This window comes from Petaurus breviceps, unplaced genomic scaffold (genome assembly GCF_028583685.1).
Source record: "Petaurus breviceps papuanus isolate PSGF00001 unplaced genomic scaffold, PetGlider_PUasm1.0 178, whole genome shotgun sequence".
NCBI lineage: Eukaryota > Metazoa > Chordata > Mammalia > Diprotodontia > Petauridae > Petaurus > Petaurus breviceps.
Window position 1 is genome coordinate 35,360,357 of NW_027185777.1, and position 27,008 is coordinate 35,387,364.

General features: G+C 39.4%; 1 protein-coding gene across 3 annotated transcripts in view; it reads left to right on the plus strand.

Annotated features, from left to right (window-relative positions):
* DIP2C (disco interacting protein 2 homolog C) overlaps nucleotides 1-27,008 on the plus strand; it is a 586,558-nt gene that overhangs the window by 473,029 nt on the left and 86,521 nt on the right. For all 3 annotated transcript variants that reach the window (XM_069086554.1, XM_069086552.1, XM_069086553.1), the window contains 6 exons: nucleotides 293-407; nucleotides 964-1,165; nucleotides 9,337-9,446; nucleotides 11,028-11,108; nucleotides 21,778-21,901; nucleotides 22,559-22,680. In XM_069086554.1, coding sequence (XP_068942655.1) covers nucleotides 293-407; nucleotides 964-1,165; nucleotides 9,337-9,446; nucleotides 11,028-11,108; nucleotides 21,778-21,901; nucleotides 22,559-22,680 — 754 coding nt within the window. The remainder of the gene's footprint in view (nucleotides 1-292; nucleotides 408-963; nucleotides 1,166-9,336; nucleotides 9,447-11,027; nucleotides 11,109-21,777; nucleotides 21,902-22,558; nucleotides 22,681-27,008) is intronic.

Genomic DNA, 27,008 nt, shown 5'->3' on the forward strand with positions numbered 1-27,008 from the left:
CATTTTAAAGTCTAAAGTGCTGTTTTTGCTCTCACCCCATCTTCAAGGCTCTTCTCTTTCACCCTTGCTTCCCTCCCCTTCTCCCCCAAAGCTATTCTTACACTAATAAGTATGTGGGAGACGGAAGTTACAATTTGCCTTTTGAAGAAGTATTAGTTGGAGCTGTGATCTCCTGGACTGTATAATTAATAGTGGTTATAAAAAGTTCTTTTTTGAAGCAGTGAAAATCCACATGGTATCTATCCACAGTGCATTCTTCTTACCCGTTGCCCTCCTTTCCTGCCTTCCACAGAATAGCTGTGTTTTCAGTGACTGTCCTTCATGATGAAAGGATCGTCATTGTTGCAGAGCAGAGGCCAGATTCCACCGAGGAAGATAGCTTTCAGTGGATGAGCAGAGTTCTGCAGGTAATTCTTTTGTTGTCCTTGAAAACTCTCTTTCCTTTTTCTTATTTCTCAGCATCCTGTTCAGCTGTTAAGGTTACTGTCTGACCCTTATCAGCCATAGGTTTCCCTGCCTTTGTTACTGTTGTGCTCTGGTATTTTCATTACTTCTGAATAGACATGGCATCAGATGTGAAAATTGATAGTCTGTTTCCAGTTAACTGATCAAACAGATTAATAACAGTAGATCCAAAGGGTTTGCAGAACCCTATTCCTGATCATTTTCACTTCAGTGAGGCCCAAAGGGAAAAGTTCACTATTGCCATCCTAAATGTTTCGTTCTCTTTCTTCCCTTCATCCTGGATTATCGTTGATATTTCAAAAGCCCCAAAGGAGAAAACCAGCCCACTGAGGAGTTAGAATGGCCATGCATGTCTCTGAATTATTAGTGTTTTTATGTGGGACTCCTCAATAGTATTGCTCATTGGTATTGGGCATTGCTTGACCCGCTGTTAAAAATAGTTAGTGAATGTTTCTGGTTTTGAACATACTGTGGAACTGCTTTTTGGAATTTTTCTAGGCTATTGATAGTATCCATCAAGTCGGGGTTTACTGCTTAGCTCTGGTTCCAGCAAATACCCTTCCCAAAACACCCCTGGGAGGAATTCACCTATCAGAGACCAAACAACTTTTTCTGGAAGGTTCTCTCCATCCCTGCAATGTCTTGATGTGTCCGCATACTTGTGTTACCAACCTGCCAAAGCCCAGACAGAAGCAACCAGGTATGTGTAATAACTCTAGTGGATTTGTTTCTCAGGTGGACGATTTGTGCATTTAAGGCTCTACTACATTTTAAGTTTTTAATTATATATTCTGATTCACTGGGGCCTCACAAAGAAAGAAACTAAAGTCAGCGAAGACCAGCCAGATGATGAAAATAAGAACTCTTGCTGTCTTCTGAACCAGTAATTGCTTTCTAGTCCTTTTAACCCCATGTCTATAGGGTGATAATGAAAAGAGGGTGCTGGTGAATGCTTAACAACCGACTCTCCAAAAATGGCACAACCCAATTTTTATGTTTAATCTGAATCGTGAACATTAGCTCCATTACTTTCTTAAGTCGAGACAATTAACACAACAATAAACCAAGACCTTATTTTTGCTCATTTCTGAGGTTTGAAATGAAAATATAACAATTGATTCTCATGAGCTAGTTCCAGTATATACTGGAGAAAGTGTATACTCAATGAAAAGTAAAGAGACTCAATCCAAATCTTCACTCCAGTGAGAAATAGCTCTGGAACCTTGGATAAGTCACTTAATTTTGCTATATCTTGATATTATCATCTGTAAAATGGGATTGAATGCTGCTCTTTCTCCTTGCTTCATGGGGTTATTTGGGGAAATTGGAATGCCCAGAAAAGCTGAGACTTGTTCAAGATCACCAAGCTCTGAAGTCTTAAGAATAGGTATTTAGATTCTAGGTCTAATGTTCTCTTCACTTCACAACCCTCCACTCTATGGGCTCTTATTATATCTAAGAGTATTTTTTAAAAAAAACCTTAAGCTCTATAAAAATGAAGAACAGTGACCTCATCATATGTTAGTCATTCCATTGGCTTTTGAGTTTTATTTTCAGCTTCTTCATTACTTGAAAATTTCAAAGGTCAGGAGTTTCCTCCACCAATAGTAGGTTGCGTCCCACCTCTGCCTTGTTAGATAGTCTTTGAGAATTGTTGTTTTTTAATTCAGATCTATTATTTCATTTGTATAGGCAATTCCCATTGAAAGCTACTCTATGAATTCAAATTTCTACTTTTTTTTTTACAACTTATAGGATCAAAGGTCTAGAGCTAGAAGGAACCTTAGAGGTCATCTAATCCAATTACTATATTTTACATATATGGAAAACAGCTGAGGCCATGGAGGACAAGGGATTTGCCCAAGGTCACATACCCAGTATTTGTCAGAGACAAAACTTGAACCCAACTTTTTCTGACTCTGAAGTCAGTCTTCTATCCACTGCTACATATGATACCTTTCATTTGAAAAGTTATAACAGAAAGAAAGAGGAAGGAAGGAAGGAAGGGGAAAGGGAGACAGAGAAAGGAAGGAAGGGAGGGAAGGAGGAAGGGAGGGAGGAAGGAAAGGAGGGAGGGAAAGGAGGGAGGAAGGAAGGGAGGGAGGGAAAGGAGGGAGGGAGGAAGGAAGGAAGGAAGGAAGGAAGGAAGGAAGGAAGGAAGGAAGGAAGGAAGGAAGGAAGGAAGGAATTCACCACCTCATGAAGAAAATTTCCAAATATGGCCAAGCCATTCCATCAACAAGAGGTAGACAATCTATTGCCATACTGTAAGCCTTTTCACCATTGTCATACCAGCCAAAGCTTACACTCTCCCAGCAGAATATTCTACCAAGGTTAAAAAAACAATCCTAGGATCACTTCAACATTCCAGAGAGCCATTCAAGTTGCACTTTGATGAAGAATTATCTTAAATATATCCATAAATACAGAAATATTATTGGTCCTTTCCTAAACTTGGCTGGGTCCCATTTTAAGAGACCTAGCCTGTTAGAATTATTTTATACTTTTCTAGGAAAAATATACTTCCTTTTATTACTATTATCTTTCTTTTCTGAATAATTTCCATCTCCTAATGACCTTCCTAGATGCTAACATAATAGAAATTCTTCAAATACTTATCTCACTTTCTTTTATTTTTTCTCAATTCTGGCTTGTTTGGTTACTCTCATAAACTGTAGGCTTGTGGTTCCCAGAGATATATCCATTTCTCTAAATAACACATGTATAACAGCTCTGTTCAGGGAGACATTAGGAAATACAATACATCACACTTCTGTGAACATATTAAAAGGATGAAAAATCACCTTTTGTGTCTCATATCATCTCAGAACATAAATAATGTTGGGAATCATAAAACAACAATTACTTTATCTAGGCATATCTGTTTCTGTCTTATTAAAATTTATAGTAGGATCAGAATTTGCCAGGGGGTTGTTGGTGTAAAGTATGATGTGATTGCATTCTGCAGCTCAATGCCCACTTCACTATTTAAGAGCCAATTCATTACTGCGGGCTTTGAGTGAGTGACCCAGACAATCATTGGTTCTAGATACAAAGGAAGAAAAATGAATCTTTGAAAGGTGAGCAGAGAAATAAAGGGGCTAGTTAGATTCCATGAAAAGGTCTATATTGGAGACATGCCCCAAAATGTGATGCAATTCCAGTAACCAGAGGGATCAATTAGTTTGTCATTATAAACATCATCTAAAGAGAAAAAATTGATATCCATCTGAATAATTGAACAAGTCTACAAAACTAAAGATATTGTAGAATGTGAAACACAGGTCACTTTGCAAGAATCTGAGACTTGAAAGGATGGTGCAATGAAGAAATTCAGTCAAATTATCATCACAATAAAAATATTTATTTGGCATCTCTTATATAAGTAACACTATAAAACGACCTTGGAACAAGCCCCCTCTCCATATAGATATACACAATATACATATATGTATAGATGAATATATGTATGTGTATATATTATGGAGGAATAAATGGGAACTACAGATGCCTGCATTCTGGGGGTGCATCTCCATTTTATATACATATATGTCATTGGTAGCAGCTCTGATGAGCACCACCTTTCCACCTACTAATAGTGCATAGATAATTTTTGAAAACTTTTCATTGTTTATAGTTTATTTTTAATAACAAGTATTGTATTAACATGTTCTACTCCACCTTGCACATACCTTTGTTGGACAGATTTTAAAAAATGAAAAACAGTTCCCTTAATATGTAGCTACATAGTCCAGCAAAACAAATTCCCATAGTGGCCATATATGAATAAATATGTCTCTTTCTGTATATAAAATTCATCGCCTCTCTCTTAGGAGATAGGTGGCATGTTTCATCTTCATTCTTTTAAAGCATAATTATTTTGAAAAAAAAATCAAATGGATATATCTGTATTCAACAATGAAGACATTAATTGACTGTAAAACTGCCAATGGGACTGGCTGCAATCCAGTAAAAACCAGCGGTAATGGCAGAGTTTTTGAGATTCCCAGGGATGCATTTCATCAGAAAGGCTGGAGGAAGATGCCACTTAGGACGGTGTGCATCATAGTCCATGGAGAGCCACAGTGAATCAAAGGGAAGAAATGTTTCTTGTGGTTGTGAATTATCTATCTTGGAGCATCCCTTCTAGATAAAGCCTCTGCCTCTGCTCTAGTGTGAATTTGTCAAGTGTTGTAAGGTAGAGAGATCAATAAGAGCTAGAGATGTAGATGCTGATAAGTTTACAAATGGGAAGGAATAAATGGGAGCTACAGACGCCTGTATCCTGGAGCTGCGTCTCCATTTTATTTATTCAGTTTGGAGGAAGGTGATATACTCCAAGAGTTTTTCTTCTGTGCCACCCTCTCTTTAAGGAGAGTGCAAAATCATCTGTTCTCAGGAAGGCCAGATTTTATAAATGATGTGTAACTTAGAAAGTCCTCTGTCTCCTAGCAACAACTGGAGAAGGAAGTTTTCAGGGCTCTGTGAAGAGCAGGCAGCCTGAAGCCTCCAGAGTTACAGAAAGTTGAGGTCAGCAGGAGTAAGCACCTGCCTAGTCTGGTTCTAAAGGTCCTCCAACAATGCAGCATGGAAACTTGATGTCCCTCAAAAAGATTGGCATCCATATGACATTAGAGCAGCCTCTAGAGAGCTGGTTAAAAGGCTCATCTTGCCTAGCTCTCAATCAGAGTGACTCAAGACATCAACAAATAAGCACTAACAAGAGAAAGCTAATAGTTAACAAGCGATACTACAATACTGCATACTACAAGGGTATTTAATTATCCATGCAAAAGCAATTAAATCAAATGTGCGCTAAGTAGTATCGCAGTTCCATTCATCTTGGCCACACAGTTATGGTACCACGTTGCCTTTGATTTTGTTGATGAGAATATTCTTCTGCAGCACGAGCATTTTACCAAAGAAAAAGCTAATCCTTACTCCCCCTCTTCTCCACCCCCCCCCCACAAGTACATGAAAATCAACAAAGGATTGGCTAAGTATATTAGACAACAGTTTGATTATCGCACACTCTCAGTAGTTTAAAAATTGCCTGAAATCAGACTCCCAGAATGGCAGCCCAGAAATCATTCTGTGACGGTTACTGTCACCTGGAGAGCGGTGTTGGGTTCCGGGTGCTGATAAGCTGGAGGCTGTCCAGAGAAGACAACTGGAATGGTTGAAGGCCTCGAATCAATGCCATAGGAAGATCATTTGAAGGAACCAGGGTGTTTATCCTGAAGAAGAGGAAACCCAAGGAGAAACGGAGCTGGCTTGGAAGCATTTGAAAGGCTATCATGTAGAAGAGGGATTAGCTTTGCTCTGCTCATCCTCAGAGGGCAGAAGTGAGCAGTTGGGGGAAGCAGCAGAGTCAGAACAATTCGAGCCAGCCAACAATAGAATGGCTCCTCTGTCACTGGTCACTGAAGGGCTTCATCAGATGGTAAATGGCCATTTGTTGGATGTAGAAGAGAATCAGTTCTTTTTCAAGTATCTGAGCTCCATTTCAACTCTGAAATTCTGTGGTTGGGTAACCCTAAATTCTGATTCCCCACCTTCATTAGAATAACCTTTTTTTTCTTGGTTTTGAGTGGTTTTGTACCTGAAGCAAATGTGATTCCCTAGACTGGGACTTACATTTAGTACGATCTGTTACCTAATCTGAGAAAAAAAAATCAAGCAAGTTGGCCTTTTTTAGGTAACCAGCAACCATTTATTGGCCACCTACTATATAGCCAATACCATGTATTTTCTTTCTCAACAACTGCACAAACAAACCAGTAAAACATGAGAGTGGTCGTTATAATAAAGTATAGGTTCACTAACCAAGCCTTTTCCTGTTCTTCCTCCCATCCTTGGGACAAAATTATCCACATCTTATGTATAGGATTTTTGTTTGTGTCTAAACATTCATAGGTCTGTGTGTCTGCATGAATTTGTTTACGTTGATATTTTGGTTCAGTCCTGTGATTTCATCATTGTAGAGAACTCCCCCTACCAATGCATATCAGCATTGCTTATACAACTTCCAGTCTTACAAAGCGGTTTAGGGGCACTGAGGAGCTATGAGCTGCCCAAGGTGACACAACACTCTAACAGGCTACCTTTCATGCATGTGTGTTTATATATAAATTTTTATTTGTCTATCCTTAGTTTTCTTCAATTTACTTAACTATAAAATGGGAATAATAATAGTACCTATCTCCTCAGGGTCTTGTGAGTATATCATGATATAATATTTGTAAGGCGCTTAGCACACTGCCTGGTACATAGTAGGTGCTTAATAAATACTTCCTTCTTTTCTTTCTGCTTTCCTTTTTTCCTGAGAAAAAAGGGGGGGAGGGACGGGGAGGGGAAGAAAGAGAGGCAGAGAGAGAGAGAGAGAAGGAGGGAAGGGAGGGAGGGAGGGGGAGAGAGAGAGAGTATAGACACATGCAGGCAAATACAGGCAAAATGACCTTTGGCACAACACTTAGCCACTTAACCTCTCAGCTCTAGGCAGTTCTGTAGGTCATAAAAGAGATCTACGCTGGCAGACACCTTCCTCATGGAGATTTCCCTATACCGATGAATTCACAGATCCAGCCCCTCTCCATGTGTATATTTATATGGACATGTATATAAATATACACACAGTGCATAGACATAGGTTCATCCAAAGGCTTATCAAATTGAACGTTCCCTTCACAGATGGCAATTAGGTACATTTTCTGTACATCTGATTAGATGGATCTATGTGAGCTCCAGGCAGCTAGGTAGTGCAAGGGTTAGAGCACTGAACCTGGAGTCAGGAAGACCTGAGTTCAAATTTGGCTCCAGACACTCGAACTGTATGACCCTGGGCAAGTCATTTAATCTCTGCCTGCCTCAATTTCCTCATCTGTAAAATGGGGATAATAATAGTACCTACCATCTGGGGTTGTTGTTCAGACCATATGAAATAATCATTATAAGCATTTAGCACAGTGCTTGGTACATAGTAAGCTCTATATAAATGCTTTTTATTATTGTTGTTGTAAACCACCCCCCCCAAAAAAAAAAGGATTGTCACCTGGTGAGCAACCTTCTGGTGATAGTCCTCTCAGAATTTGACTCCAGTGGTCCTTATTTTTGTAGGTCTTTACCTCTAATCTTTCGCCAGGTACATGGTCAAAGCATTTCCAGCTTGTTACACCCTATAGTACACTATATTTCTACTTGATCTAGTCTAGCAGGTCTAGCATTCCCATGGTTATTGCCTTTGAGAACTCAGGGTGAAGCCCATTCCACAGAGCGTTAGGACTGTAATCAGTGTATGTACCAGTAAGTGTGTATATATGTTTGTGTATGAATGCATGTGCACTTAGAGGATATCTTACCTGATTACATGATCTTTTTCACAAACATTAGAAAATTTGAACAGAGGACTTCTGTTTGTGTTCCTGAGAACAGACAAGCAGATGTGTATGTAATTCTAACTTGAAAAAAACACCACCACCACCAAACACAAAAAAAAACACCACCACAAACACCAAACAATTTGCTTTGACATAGTTATTTTAAAAACTCACTGGAATATTCTCCCCTAAAGTTCAAAATGTGCTTGAACAAATTAGCAGTTCTGTCTCATTAACATGACTGTCTTGGTGTCTCAGGGCCATTCTATCAAAAATAAAATGCAGGCATGACTTCTGCCAGTGGTGATATTTTGAGGTCTGTAGATTAGGTCTCTAGAGGTTCAAGTAGCCATTAGAAATTCTAAAGAAGGATTCTGTAGTTCATAAAATGAAGGCAGTTATTTTCATTTTTTAAAGACATACTTACCATACATTGAAGGATTGTAGGAACATAGATTTTTGAGCTCAAATTGCTCATAAAGGCTGTCAAATCTAACCTCTTCATTTTTATGGATGGGAAACTAGATGCCCAGTGAGGTTCCGTGTCTTGTGCAGGGTCACATAGTTAATAAGTATCTGTTGCAGGATTTGAGCCCATTGGTTCAGATCAGTGACCTATCCACTATACCCTGCTCTCTTTCAAAATATCTGTGTTACACTTTAATGATGTGTTCTTAAGCCAGAAAAAAAGCAGTCTATCTGTAATAGGAACACTGAATTGAGAGTTCTCATCCTCTCTCATCTGTGTGTTTTGTGCATAGTATTTAGACCTCAGTTTCCTTATCTGCAAAATAAGGAAGTTAGAACAGCTAATCTCTAGGTGCCCTTTGAACTCTCAATTCCAAGATTACTATGAGTAACTGTAGAATAAAAAAAAGGCATTGATTTTGCAGCATCTTTTATTTCAAAGCAGTTTCTGTTTTCAAATGCTTGTTGTAGATTTGATGAAAATACTTGAAATTTTTTCAGTCAGTAGAATAGATAATCAAATGATTCTTCCTCCTCTCGCCCCAACAATCTCATTCCTGGAACCTAACTCAAAAGATTTTGCCAAATGTGAAATTTCACATATAGGGAACTCTCCATTATGTGTAATAATGGAGAGGAGAACAGAGACAGAGGTAATCCAAAAAGTCATTTCTCATTTGACTTTGGAATATTGTGTGTGTGTGTGTGTGTGTGTGTTAGAGAGAGAGAGAGAGAGAGAGAGAGAGAGAGAGAGAGAGAGAGATTTACTAATACCTTATATTTGAATTAGTTTGCATTCCCCGAGTCCAAAATAAAACTTTTTATGGTTGATTCAACCCAAGATATTAAAGAATTAATATATTTGCTCTCAGTATAATTTATGTTACTTTTAAAATGCTCTAACTTCCAGACTTGTCTCTAAGTTAGGTTAGTCAGGCAACTGGCTCTCTTGCCCAAGGGGGAACAATGCTAATTTGGGATGAAACCTTGTAATTTTCTTTACTCACTTTCTGCTGTCTCTCATTAGAAATCGGCCCTGCCTCCGTGATGGTGGGGAATCTTGTGTCTGGAAAAAGGATTGCTCAAGCTAGCGGCAGGGACCTGGGGCAGATGGAGGACAATGACCAGGCCCGAAAGGTAAGCCCAGGCATGTTTGGATTGCAGTTTCGGGGGCGGGGGGGAGCAAAAGTGGCCCTTTGCAGGCTTGGGAGTCACTCTGTATTTTAAAGTCACTGACAATTTCCCTACTCTGCACTCACTCTTTTCTCCGAAACAGAGACGCTGCTTATTTTATTGGGTTTGTGGATAGATGGACACTTTTTAAAGAGACAGTAGGCATGTGGTCAGAACCATAGAATGACGTGGAAAAGGGGTGACCTTGGTGCTAGCATCTAGGTCTTTAATCTGGTGACTGAGGGGAAGTAGGAAGGAATTCTCAGAAAGCTGCATCTGACTTCACTCCACATTCCTGGTGTTGCAGCTATCCCGTTTCCTCCTGTACCTTCTGCTCCCCAACTCTTCTCCACTTCTGACCCCTCTTCCCTGGAGCTCTTGCTGCTTCAGGTTGTGAGTTAAAAACTGCTCAGAAAGCCAGCTGTGAGAGCCAAGTTTCTTCAGAGTAGCTCATGGCTTCAAGGGCAGGAGAGGGAGAATGCCCAGAAACAAAAAACTCCTGTTCTTTTAAAATTTTTAAGTAACATCCTCCCCAACACATAGGGTTAGAAATTCTCCTATTATTCTCAGATTTAAAGACCTAACGTGGTATTAAACATTTAATTGTATTAGATATCCAACTATAGTTAGTTGGACACAGCAAAATCCCTATATAGCTGCAGCTGCCATTTTGATAGAAATGAGCAGAGGTCTGTCTACCTATAGCATGAAGTAGCTCACTAGGCTGTGAGATTGTTTTACTATGGATCACATCACTTTCCACCTCCCCTACATGTACACAGTATGCACGGGATCATGTGTGTGTGCACATGTGTCCAAGTTTGTGTCTTTCTCTGATTTTCACTCTCTGCTTCTCTATGTCTGACATTGTCTCCCCCTCCCTCCCTCTCCCATCTGCTGCTTCCTTTTCCCTCCCCCCCCCACAATGCTGGACAGACCATTGGTCAAATAGCAGCATTGTAAAGATCATAGAGAGTAACTCAGTGTGATACACAATTGTGAAACTACCGTGCTTTCTTTTGCCACGAAGAAATCACACCTACAGATAGTGTGCTTAGTCTCGTAAACAGTGTAGCAGTTTTGTCTTTTAAAAAAAATCTCAATACAGAGGGGCTCTAGGTACCTTCTGAAGCCTCACAAAGGGCAAAAATTCTCATTTACCTCCTGTCGTAGTGGAATCTGAGTTCTTCTGCCTTTGTACAGATTTGGGGTTTGCCCACCTACCAGGGCCTTTGGTCTGTGAGCGAACAACTCAGGGGTAAGAAGCATTGAATTATGTGATACTAAAAATCGTAGCTAAGCTACTTATTCTTGGTTATGTTTGCAGAGAATTTTAGCTGTGGAATATAATTGTGCTGCTTTTTCCTACGGCAGAATATAATTGTGCTGCTTTTTCCTATGGCGTTTTGATTGGGGAAAGCAGCTACTGGAAGTGATCCTGAAAGCTTTCCAGTCGGAATTGCCTTATTCTGATGCTGGAAAGGAGAGTGAACAGCTCCAGTTCCAATAGCCTGAGCCTAATAATTGTGCTTTGTTGTATTGTAGTTCCTGTTCCTCTCCGAGGTTTTGCAGTGGAGAGCTCAGACCACTCCTGACCATGTCCTCTACACACTGCTTAACTGCAGGGTAAGCCATTTTTGCCTTTTACTGAAGAAGACTCACCTTATGAACATCTCTTCTGATTCTTTAGAGTTTCTGGTGTCATTGTTTTCTCCCCTTCGTAATATTCCTGATTTGGTCTTTTTTTCCAATTGCACTCTTCCTGGTGTTAAATAGTTTTAAATTTGTGATCACTTCTTTTTGGTTATTGATTTTTTTCTATCCAAGTAGGAATATCTTTGTATTGTAAGATTGGAACATTCTTTGTATCTTAATTGTATTGTATTGTATTATAAATTGTATTGTAAATTCAAGTGAGTACAGTTTCTATTTAGCAACATTGTTTGCAGAATACGTTTCCCCTATCCCTCTCCCTCCCCAAACTTTGAAGATGGGTATGTGTGTATTGTGTTGAATTTTTGGTTCAGACCTGGGATTCCGTCAATGTGAGGAACTTCCATGTGTGGAAACTCCCTCTATCAATGCAAATAAGTAGTTCATCTCTACCTTCTAAGTTTTAGCAAGTTTCCTGGGGACCAAGAGATTAAGTGATTTGTCTACAGTCACATACATCTTATTTATCAGAAGTAGGATTTGAATCCATGTATTCCTGACTCTAGGCAATTATAATGTTTGAGAGTTGGAAAGGAGGGCCTCAGTAGCCATGAAGTCCAACCCTCATTGTTGCTTTTGAACGTCCCTTGTTTTTGAAGAAGATATCAACAAGGGTGATGTCTTGACTAGATTAGATTGTAGTAGGACATGTAGCTGCACAAAGTTGTCAGCCTCACTTTCTCCTCCAGAGCCACTGAAATCCAGCAGCAAGACAAAGGTCAGGATGACTGTGGATGGCCCAGGATACAGTGGGTGACTTTGGCCTTTTTAAATTAAGGTCTTCCCCAGGTCTCTAAGAGTCTTTCTGAGGCCATGCCCATTCAATGACTGAGCTCTAGGTAAGAACTTAGATGAGCGACAGACCAATTTACCATCACAAAGATATCTGTTGAAGAGGGGGAGACCCCCTAGAAGTTCTACTCAGCTCACTTTGCATCAGTTCATATAAGCCTTCCCCAGTGAAAGCATCCTGTTCATCATTCCTTATAGCACAGTAATACTACAACATAATCATATACCACAACTCCAACATACCATCAACCATTCCTCAGTTGATGGGCATCTCTTCAGTTTCCAATTCTTAGCACCACAAAAAGAGCTGCTGTAAATATTATATATATATATATATATATACATATATGTATATGTATATGTCCTTTTCCTTTGATCTCTTTGGGATACAGTGGTATTTCTGAGTCAAAGGATATGTATTTTTATAATCCTTTGACCATAATTCCGAATTCCAGAATAGTTAGATCAGTTCACAACTCCACCAACAGTGCATTAGTGTATCAATTTTTCCACATCTCCAACATTTGTCATTTTTCTTTTCTGTTATGTTAGCCAGTCTTATAGGTGTGAGGTAGTACCTCAGATTTGTTTAAATTGCAGTTATTCTTGAAATGCTAATTAGTCTGAGGATTAGATTTAAAAGATTCAGATTCTTTAGTTGACTAACATCAGTTTTGAACTGAAGGTATACTTTAAAACTTGGAGAAAGGTCATTTTCAGGACAAGTACAACAGCATACAACACAATCTAATTTATGTTCTGTATCTCCTCTTCACCCCTCATAAGATCTTCTTAGTGATCTAACTTGCCCAAAAGAACCTCACTGCTTCCTCTGTCCTAATGTTTTTAAGTCTTAATTCAATTTAATTCAAGATTTTAGTAAATATTCATTATGTGCTAAGCATTTTATTGGGTATACAAAGATAAAAATGAAAAACAGTCCCTGCCCTCCAGAAGCTTACATTCTACTGAGGAAAACAACATGTACCCAAGATGAGACAATTACAAAATATACACAAAGTAAACAAAGAAAATTTATAAGTGGGGACACTAACATTTGGGACAATCAGGAAAAGCCTCAGAAAGGAGGCACCATTGACCTCATTTTACAGTTAAAGAAACTGAGGCAGGCTGTGGTTAAGTGATTTGCCCAGGATCACACAGATAGTTAAGTGTCTAAGGCTGGATTTGAACTCAGGTCTTCCTGCCTCCAGGCCCAGGGCTCTTATCCATCGTGCCACACATGAGGCAGAAAATAGCATATGTTGTGTGTGAGGAACAGTGATTAGCTGGGAGAGGCTTGTTTAATGCATAGAGCATCTTCACATCTTTTCCCCAAGGAAAATGAGGGAAATAGAACTCCAAACTATTTTCATTTTTGGTTTTGTAAGCATGCAGCACCTTAGTTCTTCTCCCTCATATTTCACTAGTCAGTTCAATTCATAAACATCCTTCCTTCACTTTTCCATATCTTTCCCGAGACTTTTGATGGTTTCTGTAGGTTATGAGATCATAGGATTTTAGAATTAGAAGGCATCTTTGCATGTATCTAGCCCATTTTACAGATGAGGATGTTGATGTCTAGAAAAGTAAAGGTATTTACCTTTGGTCACAGTCTGAAAAGATGAAAGCAGGAGCAAATGCAGAACCAAGATAGCTACCACATATGTGCAGCCTGGATTTTACCCTCCAGAAATCCACTTTAAAATATGATTTGAAGCACATGTATTGATTGGCTTATGCTTTCTCCTAATTAATCTAAAGCCCAGATAAGAACATGTGGAACTCTTCAGCCTAAAGAGATAGTACAGGCTAAAAATAGGTACAGCTTTAAGGATATTTAGCTAAATTCATAGCTAATCAATAGAGTTTACCACCTTACTAAGAGAAACTGGGCATTTCATAATATAGATCTGACTTTAGGGATTGATATGGTAGAAGACCAATGTGATGGTCTCCCCCAGATCACCCACTGATGCAATACAAGAGGCCCAGTACTGGAGAAACTGGGAGCATTGTTCTGACTTAGTACATGCTCTTGAATCTGTAACCATGTATTTCAGCTACAGAACGGTTGCTCTGGAAATTGTGTTCCACTGAAAATGACCAAATTTTTGTGAAAAGGACAAAGAATGCAGCCACATTTCAGTCGATGGGAATGAAACCACAAATGAATGGTTTTTTAGGTTCAACTGAGGAAAGGAATGTTTGCTGACATAGAGGAATCCATGCCTTCTGTAGGGGCAGCTTACTATTTCCCAAACAATGCAAAGCTGCCAGAGAGCTGGGAACACAGAAAGGAATTGCTGGACAAGGATTTCCATATACTCAGAGCAATTCCACTTCTAAACAAGAAGCACTAGGTTCCTTCTGTTCCTTCATTTTTGTTTTTTTTCTTAGTTGAGACTTGTGTCTTTTATCAGATCTCCTCCCCAACGCAGACTAGCAAATTTTCTGTACCCCACAGTCACAGAACCATTATTTTAGAGTGGGAAGAAACCTCAGAAATCATCTGGCTCCTCTAGTTCCCCAATTTTACAAATATGAAGTCCGAGTCCCTGAGAGGCGAAGTGAGTTTCATAAGGATGAATATTGCACCCCCCACCAGTATAAGAGGCAGAACCTGGACCTTCATCTTCTTGCCTCTGAGGCCAGCCCTCTGTCTACTACATCATGATGTTTCTCGTTCCATCGTGTTTCTATCCTGATAACCCAAAGGTGTCAGATTCAAGGAATTACATTCAGATCTTTTCTCTCCCTTCCTAGAGCTGAAGCTGAATTCATATTTGAAGGCATAAGGCATAATTTCTACAGCTGTTATATTGTCATTTCCACTTAAAATTATCTGCAAAGCTAGTAAAGAATCCTGATGCTATCTGACTAGCTTTTCATTTTCAGGTAGATTACTAATTCTTCTGGAAATGAAGGAACCTTTGGTTCATAAATGTGAGTGATGCATGACAATATCTGACTGCTTTGAGGCCCTCTCATCTCTAAACCATCTCCCCTTCATTGGCATTGCAGTGAATAAATACAAGGGCTGTGTGCTAGGGTTTAGTGGTGAAGAGGGATTAGATTCATTGCAAATCAAGGCAAATTCTTACATTCTTTGGACTTGGTGAAGGAAAGGGAGGGAGACAGAGAGAGTGAGAAAACATGTGTCATAAGAATCTTTAAAAGAAACAGTAGCAAGAAACAGCAGCCAAATATTTTAGCTTTCTTTATGTAATAATGTTTAGGAATAGAGACTTCTGATCATTTCCTCATTTTTTTCTATTTCTTCAGAATCACCATTGTTTTGCTAAAAGGTGTCACACTGACAGTCATAGACAGTAAAATTCTTTATCTGCAGAGCAAAGATTTGCAGGGTGTGTTGCCTAGACACATATTCTAGACAGAATGAGTGAATGAATGAGTGAGCCGGGGGCAGCTATGTGGCGCAGTGAATAGAGCACTGGCCCTGAAGTCAGGAGGACCTGAGTTCAAATCCAGCCTCAGACACTCAACACAAAAAAAACTAGCTGTGTGACCTTGGGCAAGTCACTTAGCCCCAATTGCCCTTCCAAAATAAAAAAAAAGAAAGAAAATGAGTGAGTCAGCTTTTAAGAACTTACTATGTGCCAGCACCATACTAAGTTTTAGGGATGCAAATACAAGCAAGCAATATGGCTGCTGCCCTCAAGGAGCCTACATTCTAATGCAGGAAGACAGTAAATAGAGCAGAAGTAAAAAGGGGTGAAGAGGCTGTGATGTTGGCGTGGTTTGAAGCTAATGGTCAGAAAGTAAATGGGGGCCTGTTCTGAGCAAGGTAAGGCAAAAGCTGAGCTGTCAGAACTCATGGTGTGGTTCCAGGGCTGGAGTTCAGTGAGAAGATAGAAATGGTGTGGAGGTAACATGGTTCTGAGTTGGTAGACAGGGAGTGAGGTGAAGACCTATACTACTAATCTTTTAGAATGTCTCCCAAGCCTATTTTTGAGGTCAGTGTTCTGGTTTTCTGCTTCCTTTGTTGTTCTTCTAAATCTATCCTTTTTCATATTAGCTTTACAAAAAGAACCCTTAGGCTTTCCCATGAATGCTGATGAGAGGAGCTCAACAGGGAGAAGACAGCTATTTCCCTGGGGTACAGTAACTTACAAAATAAGGTGCTGTATGCAAAAGGTGATTAAAAATCAGCGTTCTTCCCTAGGAAGCAAAAGTTTTTATTAAAATCATCAGAGACCAAGTGGTAAAGACTAATGGTATGAGGTTCAAAGGTGAAAAATGCACCCCTTGTCAGACTCTCATTGAGTCAATAAAAGTACCTGGCTAGAAAGTAGCTCTTTCTATAAAAATGCCTGCCACTTGTAATAATACATTCATGTTCCTAAAATATTTGGTGCCTTGGGGTATTGCTAATGTTAGACAACTTGTGAGATTATATTTTGCATTTTATAAAGGCCAGCCAACATAAGAACCTTTGAATTCCAATGATAAAATGTATTGTGCTAAATAAGAGTTGTTTAAATCATTCTTATTACTGTTGTGAGACAACAGTAATCAAGGCTGGCATTTCTTTAGTGCTTTACAGTTTATAACAATTTATACACTTAAAAGGGACATGGTAGTTATCTGCATTTGTTTGAGGGGCTGTTATTCCCCAAAAGGGCTAGGTGTATTCTTTTTTTGGTTTTGTGGGCAGAGAACTAGGAGCAAGGGGCAAAATTTGCAAAGAGGAAAATGTAAGTTTGATGTAAAGACATCCTAACAAAAATATCTATCCAAAGGCAGAATGTGCTGCTTTAGAAGGCACTGTGTTTTCCCTCACTTGAGATCTTTAAACAAAAGCTAGATCGCCCCTTTTAAAATACCTTATGTTAAATAAGGAGAGCCTTTTTCAGCTGCAGGTTCAACTAGATGTCCCCTTAGGTCTCCTCCCACCTCTGAAATTCTATGATTCTGTTTTCTTATGAAATACTCCCAGCACCAGGATGAAACAGGTAATACAAATATTACTCCCATTTTACAGATGAAGAAATGGAGGTTTGATGTGATTAACTTACTTGATCAAGGTCACCCAGGCAAGTCACACTGCTACAACTTGGAAAAGTATCATAGGAAGTCTAGTATTCTTTCTGTCACACTATTATCATCTCAGCAAACAGATTTTGATGGGGAGCATTGGCTATTTTTAATTCCACAAGAAATGGGTTAATTATTCCCTGATATTACAGAAATCGTATTTAGCTTATTATTTAAGATACAGCTGGAGTGTTCTGTGAGACTTTTAATTTGTGTAGATAAAATGTTTGTACTAGGAAGTCATTTGTCTGAAAGAATATTCATTACCTCTTGTCTAGACTATTTCAATAGCCTCTTCTAAATAGTTCTCCTTGACTTTTGGAAAAGAAACATTCAATTCATCTTCCACATAGCTACAGGAATGTTTTTCCTTAAGTGTAAGTGAGACCATGTTTCCATTCTACTCAACAAATCTCCACTGTCTCTAGAATAAAATATAAATTCCTCCATTTGACATTTTAAAACCCCTTCCTTTCCAGCCTTAGATATTTGTCCTTATGGTTGGCAGGACTGCCAGACTGATCTTTTTGACCCTCACACAAGACACCCATCTCTCATCCCATCTCCATGTCCATGCCCCGGCTGTACCCCATAGCTGCAATTCTGTTTCTACTCTGGGAGACCTTGAAAAAGGTTTGTTCTCTGTCTTGAACCATTTGGTGATTAAACAAAGTTACCATGTTTTCACCTTCTTGGCTTTTTTCTTGTGACAATCTCAGTCTGATGCAATGAACTGAGCCAGCCTAGCCTATAGTCCTAGATCTACCATTAGCTTTGTTATATTGGACAAGTAACTTTACCTCTCTAATCTTTACCTTATTTTCTCTTAATGTAAAAGGAGAACTTTTAATCAGACCTCCAATGTCCCTTCTGGGTCTAAAATTCTAGGATCTAGTCTCTGAGTCCAGCTCAAAACGTATTCTCAGAGATAATCACTAATACCTTTTGGCTCCTATGAAGAATCCATTTTCTCACTGTCTTTGATCATAGCAGTGTGTCCATAGGCTTGTACAGATTTTTCTTATTTCTTTTTGGTCAGATACAGTTGTCAGTTTTTACCAGGTGTTTATCCCAGCTTTTGTACTGCCCTAATGCCCTTATTCTCTTTTCTCTTACCATTTTTGGGAGTAACTTTCAGTTCTATTAAAGTCTATTAATATTGCATACATTTAAAAATTATTCCCACTTTGTGAGAGGTCGCCCTTCAGATATCACGTTCTGTGTTCTCTTTCTATAAAACTTTTCTAATGGAAAAAACAATAAATCAGAATTGAGGGTGGGGGAAGGATTATACTTCAGGACAGAAGCCCTTCAGTGTATGTTGTTTATGCACCCCCCCAAGAAAAATATGATAAAGGTGTAATATAGGGATTATTTAGGGGAAAGATGGATACTATGTGGTGTAATACTGGAAATGCTAACAATTATAATTAGTCAGGAAAAAAGATAACAGGGGAATTAACATGTAAATGAAAAGGCCAGAATATCACTATCTGCAGATGACATGATAATGTATTTAGAAAATCTGCCTGTCTCAACAATAAAATTGAGACAATAAATGAGTTCAGTAAGGTTGAAGGATGCAAGATTAATTCACATAAATTATGTGCATTTTTCTTATATACTGAGCAAGAAAATAACAGACAAAAGAAACTCTGTTTACAATAACAATGAAAAAGCTAGCAAATATTGTGGGAATTAAACACCAATGACTAAAATAAAGGAAGACTTAAATAATTAGAGTGACACTCAGTGTTCATGAGTAGATCTGATAGAGTTAAAATGACAATACTCCAAAAATTAACTTAATGCAATGATCATCAAAATGCAAATGGGTTTTGTCATAGAACTCAAAACATATTTTCTGGGTCCATCTCAGAGCACTGAACACCTGAACTAATTAACTATGCTTTTTTTCTATAAAATGATTTAAAAAAAAAAAAGGCATCATGAAGTATAAAGTATAATGTAGTAGAAAGAGCCCTGGATAGAAATTCAGGAAACCTAGCTTCTAGTTCAAGTTTGGGTTTGACACAAAAGCTGTGTGGCCTTGGACAAGTCATCTGACCCCTCTGCACATCAACCAATCGAATAAGCACTTATGGAGTACCTGCTATGAATCAGGCACGACACTAAGCACTTTATAAATATTATCTCATTTGATCCTCCCAACAACCATGGAAGATAGGTGCTATTATTATTCCCAGTTTACAGAATAGGAAATTGAGGCAAATAGAGGTTGTGTCTTACCCAGAGTCACACAGTTATTAAGTGTCTGAGGTTGAATTTGAACTCAGGTCTTCCTGACTCCAGGCCAACAGCTCTGTCCATTCTGCCACTGGCTGTTTCTAATGTAAGAAAATACGAAATCACTTTTTGAGGGAGCAGTAGCTCCTGGACTGGAAAGTCATCCTGAAGGTGGTGGTATTTGAACTGGCTTCCTTGATGAGAGTTTGGGATTCTAAGAGTCAGAGGTGAAGAAGTTAATTTGTATGAGGCACCTGTTCTAGAGAAGCAAACAGATCAGTTTGACTAGAAAGTAGAAGTTTTTTGCCTTTTTTTGTTGTTGTTGGCACCAAATAGGGAAAAAGTAGATGTGGAAAGATTGAAAATTAAAGAAGTGATTTAAGGGGACTCCTCCAGAAAATGAGCTCTTTGAACAAATGCAAAATATTTCAGAATAGCAGCACCAAAGTACAAGTACCTCTTTTCAGTATACTTAACTGTTTCACTTACAGCTTAATGAAACTTAGGCTCTTAGCTTTCACATCTTCAGATCTGTTCACTTATGTGTTCACTACTTTGTCCTCCTCTGCCTGCTTCAGGAACAGGTAACACACATGATTATATATTTCTTATCCAAAAGATGTTTTGGGTTTTTTTTTCTCTAGCTAATTATTCAGTTAGTGCCATCAAAGAGAAATCAAACTCCTACTGCACAACTTTCTTCATTCCATTGCCTGGGCTTCAAGTTGCTCCCTCATCCCTTTAGACTTCCTCTCTTACCCATGTCCCAGCAGAATAGGAATGAAAATCCAATTTCAGAGCAACTCCCTGAATCTGGCACAAATCCCATGACAGTCTTCTTTCAAGAATGATCCCTCTAGTGGCAGCTCTCTGACGCATCATTTCCCTATATACACACAGGCTATTCTGGATAAAGCTTATACTCTAATTAGTCTTTTTCCACTTCTGAGGTTTTTACAACTGACTTCCTGCTGACAAAAATAGCTTCTTATTATATAAACAGCTCCAGGCACCTTTTCCCTACTGAACTTTTAAAAATACAATTTGAACAGAACAGAAAACTATTAAACAAACTTATACTGCAGTTTCTTCACCCTGGGAAATGCTATATCCCAATGGTGTCAATCTCAGAAATGGAGCCGATAAGCCATCCATAAGGATCTCTGTGGGCTGCATATTGACTTAGAAAAGTATTAACATTATCTGTGTTCTATTGTATGTTTATTTTGTTAAATATTTCCCCACTTTGTTATAATCTGGTTTGGGCCTCACTTGGGAATATTGTGGGCCACGGGATTGACAACCCTGCTGTGGAGTTGTGGTATGAAGAGTATGAGAGGGAAGAACAAAGAGAGATACTTAGTGCCTGCAAGTTGTATCCTTATTTTAATTACAGAGTTGTTTTTATTTTCTGTGTATGTTCTTAGAAGGGCAATGTCATGGCACAGACTTGGACTTAAGAGCCCTGAATTCAAATTCCATCTCAGATACTTCCTGTATTATTATAAACAAATTACTTAATCTCTAAACCTCATTTTCCTATCTGTAGAATAGGGATATTATTACTTGCACTATCTCTTTAACAAGGCTATTGGAAGGAAAGCATTTTGAAAATCTTAAAGTACTACATAAATGTGAGCTATTGTTTTAAATCTCATGTCCTTATTTGATACCCCTCTTTATTGATGTTTTTTTTTCCTCAGGAAGTCATTATTTTAGTTATCCTTCTGATAAATGTGATTTTCTAGTCATTACTGGGTACCTTGTGATTCTGATCCATTTTTTTTTAGTATTAGTGGTGACTTTTGCAAGAGGTATAGATCCTACAATCTGGCCATTCAGTACCAGAGCTCCTTATTAATACCTCAAGTTCTCAAATCATTAGACTGGTGCATTTACTGCCATATTGCAGATAATTATTTAAAGAAACATTCAAGTATTTAAAATACATGCTCCCAGAGGGCAAATAATCCAGGAAGAGTTGGTCTTAGTGGGAAAGAGGCAGATTTTGGCTTGTTCTTAAGGAAAAGTCCCTATCAATTCAAGCTTTCCAGTGGTGGGATGGACAGGTGGTGGGGTCCTCTCCTTGGAGGCCTTCAGATAGAAATTGTCTGACCCTGTCTCGGGTATGTTACAGTGGGAATTCCTTTTGTGTGTGGCTTGAACTCAAGGGCCATTAAGGTCCCTTGCAACTCTAAAATTCTGTGGAACATCTTAATACTGTTTTCAGATCTGTGTCTCAATGCTGTCCTAAGGGTAATGACAGTAGTGATAATAACTCACATTTATGCTGCATTCTGAGAATTACAAAGTGATCTCCTCAAAACAGAATTGTGAGGGAAGCATATACCCTATACTATATTTGTATATACCCTATACTCTATATTCTAAACAGCATTCCCCTTTGTCAGGAAGCAAAGAAGTAATTGATGGATTGAAAAAAGTCATAAATCCTTACTTGGTCTGGTCTTCTCTTAATATGCAGGGCACAATAGCCAACTCCTTGACATGTGTCCAGCTGCATAAACGAGCTGAGAAGATTGCTGTTATGTTGATGGAAAGAGGGCACTTGCAAGATGGAGATCACGTGGCCTTGGTTTACCCCCCAGGTGAGAGACTTGGGCAGAACATAGGGCTCCAGACATCTGAGACCTGCACTGCCAGGCCAAGAAACCTGTCATAATGTACACTGGTGCCCATCAGCAAACACACCTGTGTAATCCCAAACCTCTCACAGTGAGTTCAATTCCCAAACCATACTCAGGTGAAGCTCCCATTAATTTTCTTCTCTGGAAATGAAAATTAGTTTATTCAGGTTTGTATAGGGGTCTAGGTACTACCTTTCCAGGCACCACAATTCCATGATTTCAAACAAAATTTGAAAAAAAAAAATACCACTTTGCAAAGATTTTCTTTTTGCTTAAATTTATTTTATTAGGCACCTGCTGTTGCTTATTTAATCAATACTAATTAAACCTTTTCACTACCCATTAGTGATAATAAAATTTAAAAATCCCTCTGAGAAATAATGGAAAGATTAAAGTTTTGGGGCTCCTTGGGCATTACAAGCCCAAAAGAATAGCATGGATGAATGTGATCAGTGAAGCTTAACAGATACGGACAAGGAAAAAGAAATGTGTTAAAAGAGCATAGATGTTCATTTAACCTTCTCCTAAGCTACTCCAGAGTAGTATTTATGCTGACGGGGGTGACTGATTAAACAATCTGATTTTCAGCTGAGAGTTTCTGTTTTGTTCTTCATGCAGGAATAGACCTAATTGCAGCTTTTTATGGCTGCCTATATGCAGGCTGTGTGCCAATAACGGTCCGACCTCCCCACCCCCAGAATATTGCCACGACATTACCGACTGTCAAGATGATTGTGGAGGTAAGGCTCTCTGGGACGGCAGAGGCTGTGTGAGCTGAAGGCTAAGAGAAGGCATGCTGCCTTTTGTAGTTAAACATAAGACTACTCCTGTCTACGTGCATTTGAAGGTTATATGATAGTAGGTGGTAGGTAGGTTTTCTTTTTAATGTCTTAATGTTAAATGGTAATAAGAGCTCCAGAATTCATTGCTTAGGGTCAGCTTTCTGGTGATGAGCCATTTCATGTTAAGCTGGGCTGTTCCTTAGATAATAAACAAAGTCTGACCCTGGCCCCATGTTCATAGCCTTTTTAGCTTGGTAGAAAATTCCTCCCCAGAATGGCCATTAAGAAACATGCATCATTTTTGTGCTATGATAAAACTTCTATTTAGGTTAAGACAAGCCAATTCCCTCACTTCATCTCCTTTTTGTCCAGAGGCACACATAAGAGAGAGATTGGTTGCTAGGGTTAGTGTATTTCAAGACTATGTATAAATACAATTCAAGGGGTATTTATTAAGTGCCCAGAACCCTGCTAAAGGTATGAGCTGACAGTGATGCCACTGACAAAGGTCAAGTCAGAAGCACATTTAGCGGTAAAGGTAATAGGGACACTATGAACATGTTGAGGATGAGGTAGAACATCCAGAAGGGAGTTCTTGTTTGAGATATGGGTCAGGAGCTCAGATGAGAGACCAGGGCTGGCAAGAGAGATTCGGGAATCATCTGCCTGGGTGTCAACTGAGGCTGTGGGTATGATAGACCATGAAGGGGGAGCATAAAGAGAAGAAAGAAGAGAGCTAGGAGCAGAAGACAGGAAGAGAATGTGGAGACAGAAAAGGAGACCAAAAAAAACCGATCATTTGGAAAAGTGGGAGTAGAATTAGCAGAGTGTAGTATGTAGTAACTGAAGCCAGGGAAGGCTCAATATTGCCAAATGATGCACAAAGGTCAATTAAATCATCAAGTATTTTTTAACACAAAGGCCTGTGCTAGATCAAAATGCCAAGACAAAAATAAACAGTTCGTCTTCAAGGATCTTGAATAAATCAAAAAGTATTCATTATGCAATTGTTATGTGCAAAGTATACTATATGTCGGGAAACTGACAGGAAAAAAAAGACAACCTTTGCTCTTAAGAAGCTCATGCTGTAATATAAATTATAGCAAACTTTCATATACATATATATATATCTCATGTGTAATATACATATATATGTTAGTCTCTGTGTGTATTATGAAGGTTTCATCTGCAGTGGCAAAGTCATTTTTATGTCATTTCCACTGATAAAATCTTACCAGTTTCTGATGCTAGACTATTTGACAATGCCAAGGACTTTGAGGGTAAGAACTGACTTTTTTTGGGTCTTCAGTAGCTATAGCTACAGCTCCCACAGAAGCAGGACCAGTGGTGCAGGGCCCAGGGGAGGTGTCCCTTTTGGGTTTACTTGGTTATCAGTTGCAGTTGGTGGTGGTGGTAAGGAAGGTGAACCCCTTCTACAGTGATCTTCCCTCAAGGATGGTTGTGTAGTCCAGGATAGAAGCAGAACCAGTGGTCTGGTTCTGGAGAGAATCCAAGGCTGTTGAATTCAGGGTCCTGAGTGGTCTCTATCAGGTTCTTGAGAGATGGAGGTGTTTTGACTTACCTGAAATATGCAATCTCCTGTTTCTCCTTCACTTTAACTTTCTGCTAGGGGGCTAGACGTATAAAGTATAAGTAAAGTATGGGGGCACTGACAGCTAGGAGGAATTAAAGAAGGCCCCATGTAGGCAGTTGCACCTGAGCTGAGTCTTAAAGGGAATTAGTGATTCCAGGAAGTGGAAGTGACAAGAGAACATCGTGGGCATAGGAAGCAGAATATGATGTGCGAGAAGCTGGTTGGGCTAGAATGTAGTGTGCATATCAGGAGAGTTATGTGAAGTAAATCTGAAGGGGCAGGTTGGAGCCAGATTGTGCGGGGCTTTAAATGCCAAACCAAAATGATGGTGGTTGAAAAAGGCCATAGGAATTACCAGTCATTGGTGATCTATGAGTGAGTAGTTTCAGTAGAGTGCTGATGTGGGAGACAAGTTGCAAGGTTTGGAGGGAACAGAGAGGGGTGAGGGGCTTTTTTCCAAGAAGTCTGAAGGAAATGGTGGTAGGAAAATACATAGAAAGCTTCTTTTCAAATTAGTGAGAAATGTTTGCAGGCAGATAGAAAGGAGACAAAGAATTCACAGAAGTTGAGACTGGGAAGGGACCTTGAGGGTCACTTGGCCCAAACTGTTCATGAAAGGATTCCCCACTGTTGCACACCTGCTGGGTGGTCATCCAGCTTTTTGCTTAAAGATGTCTTAGGAGGGGGAAACGGTTACTTTTCTAGGCAGCCCATCTTCTTTGGGCGTGCTCTAATTAGGACTTTTTCTTGGCATGTAACCAAAATTTCCCTCTTTACAACTTCTACTCACTGCTCCTGGCTGTGCCTTCTGGAGCCAGAGCAAGTCTAATCCCCCCTTCACCAGCCTGGTACCCATCACTCAGTCCAACACTCTGTATGAAGTCTACCAGGGACAGAGTACAATAGAACTTCTGTCTCTCTATTCCTGGATTCAGCTTCTTCTGGTGAAGCTCAATAAGCTAGGGGCAGCTAGGTAGTACAGAGAATAGAGCACTGGCCCTAGAGTCAGGAGGACCTGAGTTCAAATGCAGCCTCTTGACACACTTAACTACTTGTGTGACCTTGGGCAAGTCATTTAACCCCAATTGCCTTTCCTTCCACCCTCCAAAATTAAAAAAGAAAAAGAAAAACAAGATCTCATTAGCTGCCATTTCATACTGCTTTCACACATGGAGCTTGCAGTCTACTAAAATCTTCAGATTTTTTTAGTGCAACTGCCATCTACCCTTACCTCCCCCATATTTTGTTTGTGAAGCTGATTTTTGGTAGGCAAGGGTAAGACTTTACCTTTATCCTTACTGAATTTCATCTTACTAAATATAGCTCAATGCTTTGGCCTGTCAAGGGCCTTTTCAATTCTGATTTTGCCATCCCTCTACTGTGTTACATATCCCTTCCAGCTCTGTGTCAGAAGAGAGACTAAGGTACATGATGGAGTGGAGTATATGGTTGCTGGAACCAATATTCTGAAAGAGGCATCATAGAACAGACACTGGAGGGAGAGAGACTAACCTTAGGAAGACTAAGGATACCACTCCTTTGACCAGAGGAAAGGAGTAGACTGTAGGTGATAATGCTAAGTTTTTAGGGATAGAATTGACAGAGCTCATGTTTCAGTGAAACAAGAAGCCAAGTTATCTTTTATAAAAGTGTGTAGTGGAGATGCACTTGGGGGCTTGAAAATAGAGGAAACATTCTTGAGTAGTTAGTTACTCTAGGAAATGAGATCATAGGCTGGTTACAGTACAAGGCTCGTCAAGCAGTGTTGAGGGCCCACTGGGCCCCCTGTGCTTGAGCCGCAGCGGGCACCATGAAATGAGGAAACATTTCTCAAAGTTTTCTCTGAAATATCAAGAGTATCTTGTTCCCTTTGGCAGCTGAAGGTGAGAATTTCTGTAGTGCTGCCCAGATAGAAGGTAGGACTTGAAGAAAGGAGGAGAAGCCAAAAGGGATTAATCAGTCAAGACAGACTTATGAAGCCCCTACTGTGTACTGGACCCTGTGCAAGGTGTTGGGCACACAAGTACAATGAATGAAACAAGCACACACTGTCAGGGAGTTTAGTTTCTAATGGGGAGAAAAACCAAGTGCATGTGAAAATATAGAGAATATAGCATACTAGGTAGCTGAAAAAAGGAAGTTTCGGAGCTAGCTAGCTTGGGGGGGGGGGTTAGAAAAATTTTATGTGGAAGATAGTACCTGAGATGTATCTAGATAACAGAGAGAGACCCATTGAGGTGGTGGTGAGGATGCAGTACATTCAGTGCGTGAGGGATGGCCACTGTACAAGCACAGAGCAAGTGATGAACAAAGAGAACGTCAATGTAGCTGGCTCCCCAAGAGCAGGAGGAAGAATAATGCCCAGGGAAGTTGGAATGATAGGTTGGAGCTAGGTTGTGTTGGGTTTTAAAAGGTTAACAGAGGCAATCCTAGAGGCAATGAGAATCCAATAAAATTAGTTGAGGAGGGGAGTCACATGGTCAACTCTGCTCTTAAGAAAGCGCATGTGAGCAGCTTTTTATCTATTGGGTGAAGAAAACTACCTCAAATTGAAACAGCTTTTTGATAACCAAAAGAATCGTTATTGCCTGACAGGTGGAAATGACATTTAGAATAAAAATAATACAGAGATAATAAAAATAATAATAGTCCCTTCCTGCCCTGTGGGAGCAGTTCATTCACATGTCCTTTT